Source organism: Leucoraja erinacea, chromosome 13 (genome assembly GCF_028641065.1).
Source record: "Leucoraja erinacea ecotype New England chromosome 13, Leri_hhj_1, whole genome shotgun sequence".
In the NCBI taxonomy this organism is placed as follows: domain Eukaryota; kingdom Metazoa; phylum Chordata; class Chondrichthyes; order Rajiformes; family Rajidae; genus Leucoraja; species Leucoraja erinaceus.
Window position 1 is genome coordinate 18220818 of NC_073389.1, and position 12126 is coordinate 18232943.

At 43.3% G+C, this 12126-nt stretch overlaps 1 protein-coding gene across 1 annotated transcript in view; it reads left to right on the top strand.

Moving 5' to 3' along the window:
* The window catches only part of igsf11 (immunoglobulin superfamily member 11), a 189219-nt gene that overhangs the window by 125451 nt on the left and 51642 nt on the right, over positions 1-12126 (top strand). Inside the window, exon 3 of the mRNA XM_055644554.1 lies at positions 11291-11498. Coding sequence (XP_055500529.1) covers positions 11291-11498 — 208 coding nt within the window. The remainder of the gene's footprint in view (positions 1-11290; positions 11499-12126) is intronic.

Genomic DNA, 12126 nt, shown 5'->3' on the forward strand with positions numbered 1-12126 from the left:
GTCATGAGGTTAGAGGGAGAATGTGCAAACTCCACGTAGGCAGCACCCGAGGTCACCATTGAACCTGGGTCTCTAGCGCTGTGAGGCAGCAGCTCTGCCAGCTGCAGTTCTGTGCTGCCCCTTATTTCTGATCTTCTTTGCAAGGTTTCTATGGGAGCAAGTATTTCGTGTTCTTTGCTGGGCAACATAATGCTATTCGGGAGGTTGGAATAAAGAGAACTCATTCTCTCCAAAACCGCTTCCATATTTTGCTTGGGCAGCTTACAACCCAGTGGTATGAATATTGATTTCTCTAACTTCAAATAACCCCTGCATTCCCCCTCTCTCTGTCCCTCCACCACCCAAGTTACTCCAGCTTCTCATTCTGAACTAGCAAACAGCTAAAAAGTGGCTTGTTTCCGTCATAATTTCGTTCAGACCGAAAGGTCTGAATGATAATAAAGGAATCTAATCTAATCATCATTACTTTTTTGCATATCTTTCATTCATTTGTTCTGCACATCTACATCACTGTCTATATCTCTCGCTTCCCTTTCCCCTGACTCTAAGTTTAAAGAAGGATCTCGACCTGAAACGTCACCCATTCCTTCTCTCCAGAGATGCAGCTTGTCCCGCTGAGTTACTCCAGCATTTTGTATCCACCTTCCAGTATATCGTTTCTTAAAAAGAGACAGACATGGAGTGTGGAAGAACCGGCAAAGAGTTAATTCCTTGCAGTGGTAGGACAATTTTTCTTAGTTACAATCAGAAAAAGATCCAGATTGTAGTCCATTATTACCTATCATTTAAGGCTGAGATTTACAGTTATTTGAGCTATATGAGAGTCAAGGAGGTATGACAGAGGGGAAAGTGGTGTTGGGCCGCAATAGGATCAGCCGTAATCTTATTGAACGTAAGCTCAGACTCAAGGGGCCGATTGTATATTCTTGTTCCTTTTTTTTGACGTTTTTATTAAGTTCTTATTCTGACCCTTTCATTCAGCGGTTGTTTAGGGGGGTAACCTCACTTCTGTACATCAACAGGATATTGAACACACGGAAGAGCATTGCAACTAAATGTATTCATGGTGAAATACACTGAATAGCAATTTGGCTCCTAGACAAAGAGGCTGACTTCTTGCAGTGCTAAATCTGAATTATGTGGCAAATATTACCTGTGAATGTTTGTCCTTGTCGTTGCAAAATCAGAATTTACACAGAAGTATTGCTTAATGCCACTTGGGTGGGGGGGAAGAGAACAAATATCTCAATTTCATTTAAAAAATGTGTTGATATCTTTTATCCATGCCAGTAACAGCACTCATTGAGGCTTTTGTTTAATTTTCTTGCTTATGCTTAACATTTGCATTTTTTGCATGTTTCTGGGTTACTTTTCTTTACGGTACCGTGTTTATCATTTAGCGAGTTGCCAGCTACAATTTATATTGGAACAGCTATGGTTCTGATTTAGTCTTTAGAGATACACTGTGGAAACAGGCCCTTCGGCTCACTGAGTCCGCACCGACCAGCGATCACCCTGTCCCAGTAGCACTTCTCTACACACCAGGGCCAATTTACAATTTTACCGAAGCCCATTAACGTACAAACCCGCACATCTTTGGAGTGTGGGAGAAAACCGGTGCACCCAGAGAAAACCCACATGATCACAGGGAGAACATACAAAATCTGTGCAGACAGCACCTGTAGTCCGGATCGAACCCAGGTCTCTGGTGCTGTGAGGCAGCAACTCTACCAATGCCCACCGTGCCACCCCTGTTTGGGAACAAAGTAATCTCTCTAAATACCTGCTTTGGAAGAAGACCTCGGATTGACCTACAATATCTGAACCCAAGGCTGTCTGCAGACCAAGGTCGTTCTACTCTGCTATGTTAGTAGATAGCTGCCTTTGCTGGCTGGAAATCAAGATTTTTGCAGTCTCAATTCCAATATGCTGCTTATCATAAAACTACACTATCCCAAACGACCATTATCGTCAATGGGAAGTTGTGGCCTTGGAATTTAGTGGGCTACACGACACTAGGGGTGCCCTACACTACACCTTACACTCCCTACACTAGGGGTGCTGCACTGAAGGCAGCCTCTGCCTACAGTCTGTTTGTTTTTCGATTAAAATTTTTTTTTTCCGTTAGTTTTAAAAGTATGTTTCTTTAGTTTCTTTAACTTTTCTATGTGGGGGAGGGGGGTAGGGTAAGGGGGAAACTGTTTCCCAGTCACTTCTTGGCGAGGATGTGGATATTCTCCGAGTCGCGTCGTCACCCCCTTCCTCGCGGCCTACCACCTGGATTGGAGCAGCCTTTCCTGCCGGGGACCCGGATCAGAGCTCCAGCAGCAGCGGTGGCGCAGCGCTGGATTCACTGCGGAGCGGGCGATGCCTTACCTGGGATCACCGTCGAAGCTCTGGAGTGTTGGGCCTGCTGCAACAACATTGGAGCTGTGGTCTGCAGAGCTTCCAGCGCGGCCGGCGCTGTCTTCAACATCGCGGAGTCCTGGGGCCCTTTGCCGAGGGCCGCCAGCATTGAATCTCCGCCCGGCGTGGCCTATGGACTTCGGGAGCCGCGGACTCTGGTAGGAGGTGACCGTTCGGATGACCGAGCCACGGAGGATGTCCTCCCGTCCCGACAACGGACTTCCATCACCCCGGCGAGCGGGTGTGAACATCGGGCCGCCCGTAGCAGCAACAGCGGGGGGTTCGGGAGCCCACCGACCATGGGAGGACAACGGAGGATGATGACTGAATTTTGGAGCCTTCCCTCACAGTGGGAAACTTTGATCCCGCTGTGTGGGGATGTCTGTGTTAAAAATCTATCGTGTTCTGTGCTCTTTATTATTCATATGGCTGTATGGCGACCACACATTTTACTGTACCAATAGGTACATGTGACAAATAAATGTATCTTGTGTCTTGTACACTGTGGGTAGTTCCCTTCTCCTCAATGTCCCTGCATCCGACTTTACATTAAACCCCTCCTCGCGTTTACCTGACATTTTTTTGTTTAATTTTCATCTCTAACTTTTGTCACTTCACATATCTGTCGATCACCTCCTCCCCTCGCCTGTATCCACCTATCATTTGCCAGGCTTTGGTCCATTCCCCCACTACACCATATTCCTTTTCCAGCGGTTTCTTCCCCACCCCCCATTCCATCAGGTCTGAAAAAGGGTCTCAACTGGAAACGTTGCCTGTCCATTCCCTCCACAGATGGCCTATGCTATGCCGAAGCGGCTGAGTTCTGAATTCCTCCAGTACTTTGTTTCTAGCACAAATATCATGCTCATGCAGCTGCAACCTTGCTAATATAGTCACAAGAACAAACACTTCCATGGCAACCGAGGCTCTTGCTGATGCAGCCTTGAATCCCAATCATTTTTAGGTGGTCACAGTCAATAAAGTAGAATCTTTACACTGAAGAACATTTGCTTACTAGGGTCATGGTCAATATAATGTTGAATATTAAAACAATGTTTGAGATGTTTGAACAAACTAGGGGTGGAGGGTTATGTAACAGTCCTCTATATGCTCTCAAAGAGCATTGTAGGGTATTACCAGTGGAATAACGTTCCCTGACGTGCAGCAGATGCAAGATATATACTCGCTTGAGCCCAGGGGCGACTCGCTGAAGCGCTTTTGTGAGCTGTAAGATGTTTGCAGCAGGGTTTGCAGCAGTGTTTCACAAGCCTTTCACTCGTGTGTTGATTCTGTGCCTGTCAAAAGTTGTATGTTGAGATATATATATATATATATATGTCAAATCAAATCAAGTCAAGTTTATTTGTCACATACACATACGCGATGTGCAGTGCACATACACATACATATATATATATATATGTACGTTTGTGTATGTGCGTATGTATATCTATCTATAATATAAAAGTGTGTGTGTGTATTTATATATATTATATGTATGCGCGCACACCCACACACCCCATCATTTCATTTATTTGCCCTCTGTACTCCACAATTTGAGATTTGTAATAGAAAAAAAAATCACATGTGGTTAAAGTGCACATTGTCAGATTTTAATAAAGGCCATTTTTATACATTTTGGTTTCACCATGTAGAAATTACAGCAGTGTTTAGACATAGTTCCCCCCCCCATTTCAGGCCACCATAATGTTTGGGTCACAACAATGTCATGTAAATGAAAGTAGTCATGTTTAGTATTTTGTTGCATATCCTTTGCATGCAATGACTGCTTGAAGCCTGCGATTCATGGACATCACCAGTTGCTGAGTGTCTTCTCTGGTGATGTTCTGCCAGGCCTGTATTGCAGCCATTTTTAGCTTATGCTTGTTTTGGGGGCTAGTCGCCTTCAGTTTTCTCTTCAGCATATAAAAGGCATGCTCAATTGGGTTTGATTTGGGTGATTGACTTGGCCACTCAAGAATTGACCATTTTTTAGCTTTGAAAAACTCCTTTGTTGCTTTAGCAGTATGTTTGGGATCATTGTCTTGCTGTAGAATGAACCGCCAGTCAATGAGTTTTGAGGCATTTGTTTGAACTTGAGCAGATAGGATGTGTCTATAGACTTCAGAATTCATTATGCTGCTACCATCAGCAGTTGTATCATCAATGAAGAAAAGTGACCCAGTAGCTTCAGCAGCCATACATGTCCAGGCCATAACACCCCCACCACCGTGTTTCACAGATGAGGTGGTATGTTTTGAATCTTGTGCAGTTCCTTCTCTACTCCATACTTTGCTTTTTGCCATCATTCTGATACAAGTTAATCTGTGTATCATCTGTCCACGATGTTTTTCCAGAACTCTGGTTGCACTTTTAAATACTTCTTGGCAAACTGTAAACTGGCCATCCTATTTTTGCGGCTAACCAGTGGTTTGCATCTTGCAGTGTAGCCTCTGTATTTCTGGGGGGGGGGGGGTCTGACTATTTTCTATAAATCAGCTGTGATGGTCTCGTTTGCGATTAGTAAACACCAGCTGTAATTTGATTTTGGTAAGCATGGTGAAATCTCTAAAAGTTGTATAATAATGGCTTCTTTGATGGCAACTTTGGTCCTCATTAAAACAGCTGACAAATGTGCACTTTAACACACATGTGGTGAAACCAAAATTTTTTTATTAAAATCTACAATGTGCACTTTAACCAAATTGCGGACAAACAGAAGGAAAGGAAATAAATAAATTATGGGTCTTTGTCCCAAACATTATGGAGGGCACTGTTTATACACACATACCTCACACACAAAATCACACACGCACGCGCACTAATAGCGCAAGAAGACAAAACCAATGCCCCCAAGTCTATGTAGTTCAGAGGTTATTTGGAGGTGAACGTGTTTAATAGCCTGCTGATGAAAGCAGCCCATTGCCCCATCCCCTCAGCGGAGTTGTTAGAGATACCTACACCAAGCCACTCCTTCACCATTTGGTTTTATTCCGCTTACTACAAACAAATGATCAAGACATAACAGTAATTAAATCTGTTACTTTCATTATTCACAACACCAAATACTTACTTGGTATTCTTGCACAAGTGAGTGCAACTCAGAGATAAATTTCTCAAAGCAAGAGCAACACAAGATGCTGAATTCTTTTTATGTGCGCAGGTAATGCCTAATTTGGCAATTGGACAAAATATATTCAGTGGAGCAAAAATAGGCAAAGTCGGCTTCCAATTTTAACCTGATCTTCCACCATTTTGAGACTATAAGTCACCGTTGTGTTATATAAGGAAAGTTGTTCATTTATCCTCGGACCATTCACTGAAGTCTTTTAAAAATTCAACCTGCACATATGCCCTTTGTGTTACAGTTTTGTCAATGCCTTTGGAGAGGTCAATGTCTTTATTATCGTTGGCCTGCGTGACTGAGCACAGTCACTTGGAGCATACAGAAGTAATTATTCTCAGATAATTAGATTTTATTGCTGGGCTCCATGAGACACTCACTCCTGAGTTGTGCAGAAGAATGAAGCTACCTCTGGAAACAGCAAAACTTCAGCAGTTCAACTGTCAGTTTCCCATGCTCTTCTCAACTAGCCCTGTCACCAACAAAGTATTAATTCAATCTCTCCAAGGCGTTATAACTAACTCTTGTGCTTGTCAGTGTGGGTTTGAGAAAATACTGATCTCGCTCTCTGAGTGCACCACCTCATGGACTCCCAGGAGATCTGAAGAACACACACTTGCTTGTGAGCCGTGCCTTCAAACAGCATTGCATGAATGGAATATTCTAAAGCCCTGGGCCACAGATGGGGATTCGCACGAAGCCTGCAGCTTCCTGAGAAATGTCAGTTTTCTCTCCGAGACTGTCAAAATTGTTGCAGTGCATCCGTGATTTTAATACCATCACCTGCAGCCCATGAAGAAGGCTACAGTGTGGGGAAATTGCATTTCCTGTGGCTTATCTCAGATGTATCGTGTACGTGTGAGCCAGAGAAGGAGTCTTTACTCTAGTTTACAGATACAGTCTGGAAACATGCTCTTCAGCTTACCGAGTTCATGCCGACCAGTGATCACCCCATATGTGAGCACTATCCTACACGCTAGGGACAATAGAAACTTTTACCAATGCCAATTAACCTACAAACCTGTCCATCTTTGGAGTGTGGGAGGAAACCGGAGCAGCCGGAGTAAACCCACGCAATCACAGGGAGAACGTACAAACTCCGTATAGACAGCACCCGTAGGCAGGATCATACCCGGGTCTCTGGCGCTGTAAGGTAACAACTCCATTGCTGCACCGCTGTGCTGTGAGTCATTAAACGCAGAGTAAAATAATAGGGAAAATTAGATCATTTCTTTGTGTGGGGCAGGAGTTCAAAATTCCTCCTCCACAATCTATCATGTGCAGTGTTTAAAGATTACTCTTCTGAAAAAGAGCTTTTGAACTGTTTTTCAGAGTTGTCTTCAATCCATGTTTCTTTGTGTTTGCTTTCAGAGGGGTCTTTCTTGAACATGTACCTGCCATGAAAATGTTTTATACTTGGAATACCAGAGATGCTCTCATCCATGGACATGCATTGTGTGTATCTTCAGTAAATTTTCAAATGCACAGACTATGATGGTGATACTGCAATTTGGCTTCATTGTAAAATGTATATGTGGCATGTGACATTGAAAGCATGGCAGCAATAGGAATGTATTAGTTGGCTGAGAGATTGCTTAAGTGACCGCACTGAAGGGAAAACTGATCATGAAAGCTACTGTCAGCCTTTGGTGCACACTTAAAAGTTTGTGAAAAAGATGATCTTATCTGGGTAATCCACAAATACAAATCAATTAGTTTTAGGTTTATTATTGTCACGAGCACCAGGATACAGTGAAAAGCTTTATTTTGCATGCTATCCAAACAGATCAAATATACCACACATAAAGACAATCAAGTCGAGTTCAAGAACATATAAAGCAAAGGGGAAGATGCAGAGTGCAGAGTATAGTTCTCAACATTGTGACACATCAGTTCCATAGACAAAGTCCATGGCGGTAGAGATGAATCAGATCTTAACAGCTGATAATTCACCAGATTTCTTCCCATCGCAGCCCATGATCTCCTTTGTGCATGAGGCAAACTGTGCAGAGTGGGTAGATATTCTTTGGAGCTAATACATGTGTGGCAAGGTGACTCCCCAAGATCATGAAAAAGGATCCCGACCCAAAATGGTGTCTGTCCATTCCCTCCCCAGATGCTGCCTGACCTGCTGAGGTGCTGTGGCACTTTTGCTCAAGATTCCAGCATCTGCAGTCTCTTGTGTTCCAAATGCACTATTCCATTTGGTTTTCTGATCTTTTTTGGTACCATTCATGACGAAAGCTATTTTAATGTGTGGTCATGATTCCTTTCGAGTCAATGGCAAATTAAAAATTTTAAACAATTCTGAGTGAAACCAGTTTCGGAAATAAGAAATAGAAATCGAAGTAGGACCAGGCTATTCAGCTGCTCATATCTGCCTTGCCGTTCACTGAAACCATGGGCAACACCTCCACACATTCCAGGAATTAACGTGGTGAACCATCAAAGGATCCCCATTTTCACAAGTATATCCATCCTAACTTGAGGGGAAAACCAGATTTGAACACAATATTTCTGGAACAAAAGCAGAAAACGGCAGAGGAACGAACTCAGTCAAGCAGCATCTGCGGAAAGAGAAACCAGTTATTGTTTTGGCTCGCCGATCTTTCTTCAGACAGGGTGAGGGTTAGTGGGTGAGTTACAGCTACTGCAGAGAGAGTAGAGAAAGGAGTGAGGTGCAAGACAAAAAATAAATGGCTATTTTTTTTAATAGGTGGTGAATTTGTCCAATTATTTGCCACGGAAAGCGGTGGAGGCCAAGTCAGTGGATATAGTTAAGGCAGAGTTGGATAGATTCATGATTAGCACACATTAGAGATGGATAGATTCATGATTAGTACACGTCAGAGGTTATGGGGAGAAGGCAGGAGAATGGGGTTAGGAGGGAGAGATAGATCAGCCATGATTAAATGGCGGAGTAGACTTGATGGGCCGAATAGCCTAATTCTACTCCTGCTCCTTATGACAATATATTTCTAGTGCTGTCTCATCAAGGCTCTATTAATTACAGTAAGGTACCTTTGCTCATGTACTCTAATCCATTAGGAATAAAATTGAACATATAATTTGCCTTACTAATTGGATACTATACCTATGTGTTAACCTTTAATGTTTTGTGTACAAAATTATACATTAGGAGTGCTTTATTTTGGAGGATTGTTCAACTGCTCTGTGGAACAATGCCCAGGTTTCATAAGTTCATAGGAACAGAAGTAGGTCATCTGGCCCATCGAGTCTACTCCGTCATTCAATCATGGCTATCATTTGCTCTCAACCGCATTCTCCTGCCTTCTAACCCTTTGCACCCTTACCAATCGGGTATCTGTCAATCTCCACCGTAAAAATACCAGTTTGTAAGTTTCTTTTGAAAGTGTGTTTATTAGTTTACGGTTATAATACCAGCCTTGTCTAAGAATAGGTAGCACAGCTTCAGGTTGGTGAGAGAATACATTTAATAGTGTGCTCCTTTTGAAGTCAACATGTCCACTCTGTAGGACATTCACACCAGGCAGCGAAGCTTTCTATCAACTATTCTGATTGAATTGTGTTAAAATGAAAGGAAATGGGAATTTTGTGTTGAGAACCCAACCCATGTCAACTTTAATGCGCCACTGTGGCAGTCCGTACAGCAACAATGGGGACGGAGGGACCAGAGAAAATCTATCGTCGGGACTCCGAGGTGAGAGAAGCTGTTCCTCATCCTACTAGTACGTGACCTGAGGCTCCTGTACCGCCTCCCTGACCTGGAGGAGGGGCAAAACAGTCCATGGTTAGGGTGTGAGGGGTCTTTGATGATCTTTGTGCTCCCTGACAGCACCAGAGACCCGGGTTCAGTTCCTGACTACGGATGCTGTTGGTGTGGAGTTTGTACGTCCTCTCTGTGACCGTATTGGGTTTTCTCCGGGTGCTCTGGTTTCCTCCCACATCCCAAAGACATGCAGGTTTGTAGGTTAATTGGCCTCTGTAAATTGCCCCTAGTATGTCTAGGGATGTGATGTGGAAAGTCTGGGATAACTCCTTCGTCACGAGGACGAGGTTATTGTTGGCACACCAGGCTGTCAGGTGCTGCGCGATGTCGCGGATCAGTCCTGATCAAAAGACATGGTTGGGGGCCTCTGTAAATTGCCCCTTTGGACATAGAGTGGTCCAATGTACCTAGTGTACAATGCTGTATCTCGAAAACTGAACTGAACAGAGGAAAACGTAAATCGAAACATCCAAAATTAATTGCACTTGAAAGTAATTCCTTTGTATTATTGAATGTGGCGTATGCTTGTTGGTGCATTCTTGTGGGGCTAATGGGAATTTGAAGGCAATTATAACACATTTTGCCTCGTTACACACTAGAGATTCCATCGTCTTCAGTCGAAGGATTTACACAACTTGTTTGAATCTAACAAACTTTTTTGTTCTTACAGAAGCAGTCTTGTAAAGTCTAGCTCGACTGATTGCTGTCACACTGTTCCTATATCAATAAATCCTTGAGCTATTAGTTTGTTCTTGTCCTCAAATGTGTGCAGGCTGCTTTCAATAATCTGAAATGTCTGGCATGTTTGATAAGTGATATCAGTGATGTACACACACCCATTGCTTCTCACTGTAAGAATGCTCCAGTCAGCTATAAGTGATTGGGGATCATTCATTATGAAAATTGTCTTAAATGGGCCAAGACTTTCCTCCATTTGGAAACTAGTTCTTCGGGGAAATACAGTGGGGTTGGAGAGCCTGTTTTGAACTGAATATTTCCACAGATTCAAAGATTTCCGCAACATAAGTTGATCGGAGAAGTTTGGGTTGTTTGTAGAGCAAAGGAGACTGAGTAGAGATTTGTGAGAGGTGTGCAAGATTTTGACAGGTTTAAATAAGATAGACAAAGAAAAGTCAGTTTCCATCAGCTAACAGTACAGGCAACTCTGATTTAAAGTTTTGGGCAAAAGATACAGGGGAATGTGAGAAGAACTTTTTATGTAACAGAAAGTAGTGACCTTCAACTTACTTCCTGAGCAAGTGTTGGAAGTGGACATAGTTAATGATCCCAAAAGGAATGATTAGTCACTTGGGACAAGTAAACTTGGAGGCCAAAGAGGTTCAGCGAATGAGAATGGTTTGATCTACAGAAGAGTCACTGCCTTACAGCACGAAAGATCTGGGTTCGATCCTGACTACAGGTGCTGTCTGTACGGAGTTTGTGCAGACAAACTCTGTAGTGTGTGTGCAAATTAAAAGTAGTGTACAGGTGATATTTGGATGGCACTGACTCGGTGGGCCGAAGTGCCTGTTACCAAGCTGTATCTTTAAACTAGACTAATTTAAACTAAAATACATCTCGAGTCCTAGTTATACAGTGTGGGAACGGGTCCTTCAACTCAGCTGGCCAAGATGTTCCATTTGGGTTTGAACCATTTGGCCATTATCCCTCTAAACCTATCCTATCTTTGTATCCGTTTAAATGTATTTTAAACATTGTAATTGTACCCACCTGTACATATTAATCTGTCAGCTCCTTCACTATACCCACCACCCTCTGCTGCACATTAACATCTACCTGTGGACTAAACCTGATGAGAGCCATTGTGTTGCAGAAATCAGTGCAGTTTAATATAAACTGATGGCTATAATTTCCATGTGTTTGAATTTGTACTTTGTGATAAAACGAAATGTTAGTACATGCAAGCAATAAGATGGACATTTTTGTTTTAATTGATCCAGACTTGAAATGGATGAAATGGTTTATTTTCTTGCTTTCCTCTGTCACAGGTGATTTTGTACCAGGGAGGCCAGGTTATCAGTGGGGCCAGCCTGTTTAATTCCCGTGTGGGATTTGTTGTCACCATGCCCAGCACCAGTGCCTCCATCTTCATTAATAACTCTCAGCTATCGGACACGGGGACGTACCAGTGTTTGGTGAACAACCCGCCTGACAGAGGAGAGAGGAACATCGGTGTGCTTGGACTCTCCGTTTTAGGTATTATTTATCCTTCTATTTTCTATCATGACCGTTCGAGGTTCACGGTGGTGCAGCGGTGGAGTTGCTGTCTTGCAGCGCCAGAGACCCGGGTTCGATCCTGACTGCGAGAGTGTCTTTACGGAGTTTGTACCTTCTTCCTGTGACCGCGTGTTTTTTTTTTCCGGGATCTCCTGTTTCTTTCTACACTCTAAAGACGTGCAGGTTTGTAGGTTAATTGGTTTGGGCAGTGTGTCAGATAGTGCTGGCCTGCGGGGATCACTGGTAGCCGTGGACTTGGTGGGACGGAGGGTCTATTTCCGCACTGCATCTCCAAACTAAACAAAAGTATTTTCACAATTTGATTAATATCTTTTTGTCCCACAGTTTGATTTAGTTTAGTTTCAGGATACGGCATGGAAACAGGCCCTTCGGCCCACTGAGTCCATGCAGACCAGTGATCACCCATACACTAGTTCTATCTTACACCTTGGGGACAATTTACAAAAACCTAAAAACCGACATGTGTTTGGAATGTGGGAGGAAACCTGAGCACCTGGAGAAGGTCACAGCAACTCCACACGGACGGAGCAGGAGGTGTGGATCGAACCGGGAACTCTGGTGCTGTAAGGCAGCAACTCTACCATTG